At 48.6% G+C, this 6,426-nt stretch overlaps 1 protein-coding gene across 2 annotated transcripts; it reads left to right on the forward strand.

The window, feature by feature from the left end:
* Positions 1–1,454: 1,454 nt before the first annotated feature.
* Positions 1,455–5,868, forward strand: CCK (cholecystokinin). 2 transcript variants are annotated; one of them, XM_088021345.1, is made up of 2 exons: positions 1,455–1,672; positions 5,715–5,868. In XM_088021345.1, exons 1-2 carry the CDS (start codon positions 1,455–1,457, stop codon positions 5,866–5,868), a joined length of 372 nt encoding a protein of 123 aa, XP_087877471.1. The 2 variants fall into 2 exon arrangements, with proteins under 2 accessions (XP_087877471.1, XP_027962967.1); XM_028107166.2 differs by having other exon boundaries at positions 1,455–1,668; positions 5,735–5,868.
* Positions 5,869–6,426: the final 558 nt, after the last annotated feature.

Below are 6,426 nucleotides of genomic sequence, written 5' to 3' on the forward strand. Positions count from 1 at the left end.
ACACCCAGGTTTCCCACCCTGGAATGGGAGAGGGAGAGGGACAGAGTTGGGAGAGGAAGCTCCTCCGACAGAGAGGGGGGGCTGGGCACGGGACACCCCTCCTGCGAGGGGTTAACCCAGCTCCAGTGGGCCGTTGCCTCCTCTCTCCCAGGAGCCACTTCAATCGGTTGTCGTCCCAGTGGCCGCCCTCTGAGCACGTGTTGCTGCCGGTCTGCGTCAACGCTGGGTAAACAGATGACTGGCTGACAGCGCCGGGAGGGGCTATTTAAGAGGCAGCGTCCTGCCTGCCCCCCTGAACTTGGCTCAGCTCCCCCTCCACTCCCGTCGAAACGCACGCAAAGCCCGCTGCGTCCTACTCTGAAGGTAGGTTCCCCGCATTCCCGCGGGGGATCCAAGTGTCAAGTTGGCTTGAGAATGCTGTCTTCAGTTTTGTGCCCCTTCCATTTTATTTATCCGTTTTCTGCGTCTTCTTCCCAGCTCGAAAGACATTTCTTGAAGTCAGTAACAGGGAGGTTTGGGTGGGTAGAGCTGCTTAGGAGACTTCAAAGCGCCTTTGTTCTCCTCCGCACGCAATGCTGGACTATCTATTTGCTAGGATTAGCATGCAGTTTGGGATTAGCTTGATGTTACACAGAGGTGCAGCGTACTTTGCAATCTCTTCAAATAAACTATCAAGAGGTTTTAAGATTTAAATTCATTTTCTAAAAATTGCAGAAAAATTCCAGGCTTTGGGGATAGAAACGTGCGGCTGTCGTATCTGCTGGTGCATCTAAAAGGCTGCGGCGCTTTGCCAAGGACAGAAGACTGAGCGCATACTTCTGACAACATTTTTTATGAAGATTTATTTATTTTAGCATACTTCTGATTTTTAAAAAAGCCCTTCCTGTGTTCTGCATAGTAGTTTATTGCCAATTCCCATATACACCTTAAAGAAACTTTCTAAATATGGCTTTTGTTTTTTGTTCCCTCATTTTAAGCTGTGCTTCTTTTTTTTTTTTTTTCACCCTTTATTTCCCCCATTGAAAGCTTCTTAGCTATCAAGGATCTCGCTTCTCCCACGGAGTCTTGTCTTGAGATTATTTTCCCAGCTTTAATCTCTTGCTTTTCCAGTTAGAAGACAGACGTTCTAACCACACTTTCTGAAACGAATGGAAAACAGAAGACATTTCTTCTGCTAGCCAGGGCAGAAGACAGGGTCTCTGTCCGCTTCCCCGGGCACGGGGTGTGGTTCACCCAAAAGACAAACGGGGTGTGCCCGGACACGCGCGCTGTGGCCACCTGGCTCACGTCGGCGCCTGGCGAGCCCTTGTGTGTGCACCAGTGTGGCGGACCTGGGGCCCCGCGCGTTTGGACTGAGCCCCCTTTTCCGTACCCCGGCTGCCCCGAGCCTCCACGAGAGCCCGCGATCCGCCCACCTTTTCGCTCACGTCCCCTCGCCTTTGCTCTCCGCAGCCATGAACGGCGGCGTGTGCCTGTGCGTGCTGTTGGCGGTCCTGGCGGCCGGCGCCCTGGCGCAGCCGGTCCCTTCGGCGGACCCGGTGGGCCCAGGGGCGCAGCAGGAGGAAGAGGCGCCCCGGAGGCAGCTGAGGGCAGTGCAGAAGATGGACGACGAGCCCCGAGCGCACCTGGGCGCGCTGCTGGCCAGGTACATCCAGCAGGCCCGGAAAGGTACGGATGCTCTTTCATCTGTAGGGACCTTATTCCTCACTCCGACCCCCCGCGGGCCTCCCAATCCTGACCCTCCTCCCTAGCGTCTGGCTGATGGAGGCGGGTAACCCCGGGGAAGGAAACACAAGGCGACGCGTTAAGCTGAAAGGTTTTTCACTTTCTTCCCTCACCCCCACCCCCCTGCCCCACGAATTGCACTGCGCCGGACAGCACGATTTTCTGGACGTCCTTTGTAGCAAACTGAGAGCGAGGGTGGAGGATTTAATTAATTAAGGAAAACCTTTTTTAAAAAGCTTTCTTGAAACTAGTTTTTGGCACATGTTGCTGTTTAAGTTCAACGCCATATTATGAAGACATGAAAAGATAATTACCGAGGAAATTACGGACTCTAAAAGGGTTTGCAGATCTACTAAATACCCAATACTGTAAATGCAGAGGAACTAGGAGCCACCCAGACAGTGACACTTGGAAACCCCTAGCAGAAAGGGATCCTCTTGAGTTCAGACTACAACAGTTGAAAAAGCAGTGACAATGTGTCAGTTTTCACCAAAGAACCTAACAGGAGGAAAGAATCAGTAGCAGTTTTGAGTTGTCCTTGGCAGTAATTTAAAATGATTACTCAAGAGACCTGTTTGTTTTTATTTTGCTGTTGGAGACATGGTCCCAATTGCAGCAGTAGTGTGCAAGCCAGGTTTCTCAGCATCAGAAGGCTGTCTCCGGGAATAAGGTGACTGAGTGGCTCACTAGCTGGGTGCCATACTGACAGCCTATCCCTTTCCTGGGCCTGTCTCACCTGTAAAGCAGGGATGAGGCTAGAGTTCCACAAGTCCCTTCTAGCTTTTTGTGAGATTCAGAGGGAGGCTCATGCATCTGTAGGGTCCTTAGGAACCATGATTGGGACTGGGGCAGTTTTTTTCTACCAGCTTGATCCACAGGGACACTGATGGTGAACACACGAGCTGTGGGGCAGTGTGCTAAACTGGACCAACGCAGCTGGACAGTAAACCACAGAAAATGCTGCTGGGAAGGGTGGGGGGTGGGCTCCTTTCCCAGGAGGCTCTCTTACTCTCCAATCTGTCAGGGCCTGGATTTGAACCTTAAGCTCATGGCTTGACTAGACAAGGAGGAAACGATGGGCTTGGCTTTCCAGAGTCTCTGATGGTTTCATATGAAGGTAAGATCAGAACTTTTTGACCAGGGAAATTCAGAAGGAAACAACAACAACAGAAGATGATTCGTTATATTTTGTCCTCTCTTTGGAAATTGTCCCAGCTACCATCTTCTGTTTTGCTCTCTGGCTAATTAAATTGAGAGATGTGGAAATATTAGTCAGATGACAGAAAAATCTGAAAACTTTTTGAGTCCCTATTGATTGTCTGTCTCAAAGTGATTTAATATCTGTCCTTGGATGTAGATTGAATTTCAGCCAGACCAGTCTGAAATATCACAGGTTTTTCATTGAGCCATAATCTGGAACCACCTCCCCACCTTCAGGAAAGAGCCACCAGAAACAGGTCTGGGAAAGAAGCCAGTTACCAAACTATTTCCCTAGAACGGACACTTGACATGGCATTACGCTACAAATCTTAGCTGGCAGTTTCTTCCTAGCATCCCTTATCAGCCACCTTCTCCCTTTGCCTTTAGAATGTTGTGCCAAACAAGCCCACGTGGGAATGGCAGCCTTAGGTGGAAAACAATCACACTCTTCTCTTTGACAAATATGAACCAGGAATAAATATTTATACCTGTACAGTTTCTTTGACTATTTTACATATTTTGAGATCATACTGGCTAATCTACCCCTCTATCGTACTTAGGCTTAAAGATTCTAAACATGCTCATGTACTCTTTGAGGAGTGCTCAAGAGTTTATCATCAGGAACTGTCTGCAGGGCTTTCAGGGATTGAGGGGAAGCAGGTCTGTTGGGGGCAGGGGACATCTAACATACACCTGCCCCATGCCCAGCGAAGCTCTAATGATACATCTGTAACATCGGTAGGGTCTGCTAGTCCTCCCAGAAGCCCTGCTTAGTAAATTCCGTTAGCCTCCCTTTGTCAGTGTGGCAGCCGGGGAGAATGTATAACCTACATGACTTTGCACATCTCACCGACTGTTCAAACCCTGCCTTCTCCAGAAGGCCTGGGAGCCATTCAGTTTCCCAGCTTTACTGACCATTTGGGGTTTTAAAGTTTAAAGGAGCCAGGCTCTTCGATTCAATTCTGTAAACCAGTAGTAGTTCCTACTTTGTGTTGCACTGGGGAAGTGAGTGAGGACCCTGGTAAATGCATACACTGCATGTGGAATGGCGAAATTGAGGTGTGTAACCAGCACAGCCACCAGGGCTGAAAACGTGGTGCCCTCACCGCCCCCCCCCACACACACAACCCAGGCTGCTTGCACACATCGAAGCTGCCACTTTGCCTTCATTAACTGGAACTTGGGGCTGTGCCCAGCCTTTGGTGGGGGCATTCATCAGCAGCAGGAAGAAGGATGGGCCATATTTCCATAACTGTGTACAACTAACTGGATCCGCAAGGTTTTTTTGAATGCAACGACTAATATTTCACCTGAAAAATGTTGAACCATTCAATGCCAGGTCTGTTTGCCTTTTGCATAGGCTGGAGATACCTGCAAAGGGGTCGGAATGTGCTGGATTGACTCTTGATTCCAAGGCTGGGAAAGGATTGAGGTGGGGTTGGGGGGTGAAGAACGGTTGGGGACATTGCTCTGTATAATTGTTCTGGTTTTTAATGTAGCTAGCTTTACTCCGTCATCCAGTAAGACAGAGAAGCTGCTCCTGCCAGGTCATTTATCAACAAATAAGCCATGGTCTGACTCTTTGCAGCCTGTGGGCAAGAGTTGGCAAGGGCAGCCTCATACAGTAGGGCTGGATGCCAGCATCACAAACAGTGGGGACACAGTGGCCCCATGGAGTGATCTCCCACCATGTTGCTCTTAGAGTTGCCTGGGCTTTGCCCTTCGAGGTCCCTGAGGGACATGTCTTGTCTCTTAGCTTGCACAGAAGAAGCCATTATACAGATTTCTTATCCAGAAAGCCACTGTCTGTGATCTGTGGGCTAAGACTATGTCACATGTCTCTAAAGGAACTGCTTCTTCATGTCCCTGCTCCCTCAATGTGAATGACACATGAGAACCATCCTGTTCCTGAGGACTTCACTCCCATCCCCAAAGGCCCATTGCTCATTCAGTTATTGCATTTTAGTCAAAAGGGATAAATGGTGTGCTTGGTTGGCTCAATCATTAAGCATCTGCCTTCAGCTCACGTCATGATTCCAGAGTCCTGGGATCGAGCCCCGCATCGGGCTCCCTGCTCAGCGGGAAGCCTGCTTCTCCCTTTCCCACTCCCCCTGCTTGTGTTCCCTCTCTCGCTGTGTCTCTTTCTTTCAAATAAATAAATAAAATCTTTAATAAAAAAAAGGAATAAATGAAATAACCTCCTTATTACTTCTCTGCCCACTCTTCTTTGAGTGTTACTGAAGTAAGATTTTACTCTAACAGTGTGCCTTTTTCTCAGTATCATTTTTTAAAAAGAAGGTAGCTTTCAAATTAATTTCTAAACAGTATTTGTCTAGCAGTGCGACTTGACTCCATTTTTTTTTAAACCATTCTAACATCAAAATATTGTAATTGTGTTACCTTAACAAGAGTACTCAGGTATGCTGGGGATCTTGAGGGGCAAACTTCAGCAACAGGTAAGTACCAAGGAAATTCTTGCTTGGCATCTGCTGAGGGCCAGCTACATAAGAGAAAACACCCCTAGGAGTAGGGAAATTGAGGCAGGTCCCATAGTCAGTGAATCCACTTAAATCCTTACAGATTGAAAGCCATACCCATCGCTAGTAAATATTACCCTCTCTTTTTACCCAGACCTGGGTCCTTCACTTAGAGTTTGGTCCAGCAATCCCACTACTTGATGGCTCTTTGATACCTTTAAGAAGGTGCCTGTTACGTAGTGTCTGGCTTTTCTCAGTGTTCTCCTTTACAGATTGAATTAGCGATGCTCTTCAATATAATGGCCTTGTTTTCTTTCCCCTGCCCCTTGTAGCTCCGTCTGGCCGAATGTCTGTCATTAAGAACCTGCAGAGCCTGGACCCCAGTCACAGGATAAGCGACCGGGACTACATGGGCTGGATGGATTTTGGCCGGCGCAGTGCTGAGGAGTATGAATACCCCTCCTAAGGGACCCCGCCTTTGTCAGCATGCCAGGAAGCGACCTCCTGGCTCAGATGAGGCAGAATAAGAAAGCAATCACACTCATAACTCATTGTCTCTGAAGTTTGACATTTTAAGTATCTATTTATTAAGTTTTCAGTGAGAAAAATATGTCTGTAAGATTGTCCAGGGCAACTTCACGCCTCACCAGACTTGTACGAATGGAAGACAAAACATTTTCCTCGTCTGTGACGCCTGGTCCTAAAGTGTTGCTATGCTATTAAAATGATTTCATTCTGCCCCCTTGTTCCCTGTGTCTATCGAGCACAAAGGGCTCCATTTAATCCTCAGGACCTTCAAGGAGGGAAGCCTGATACATGGATTTTGCCCAAGGACAAATCCCTGCAGTAGATGATTGCAGAGAAGGCTTGAGAAATGAGGGTCGGGCATCAGGCTAACTTCTCTGCAGCTGTGCATAGTGGCAGTGAAAGGACCTTCTGGGTCAGCTCCATGGCCCAGCCCTGGCCATCCTGGGCCTGGGGCCCCAGCGGGGCTCCCCTGCAAAAATAGAACGTGTCCTGCTTG

Source organism: Eumetopias jubatus, unplaced genomic scaffold (assembly GCF_037043125.1).
Source record: "Eumetopias jubatus isolate StellerSeaLion01/CBP00866 unplaced genomic scaffold, mEumJub1_p1.0 scaffold_1, whole genome shotgun sequence".
NCBI lineage: Eukaryota > Metazoa > Chordata > Mammalia > Carnivora > Otariidae > Eumetopias > Eumetopias jubatus.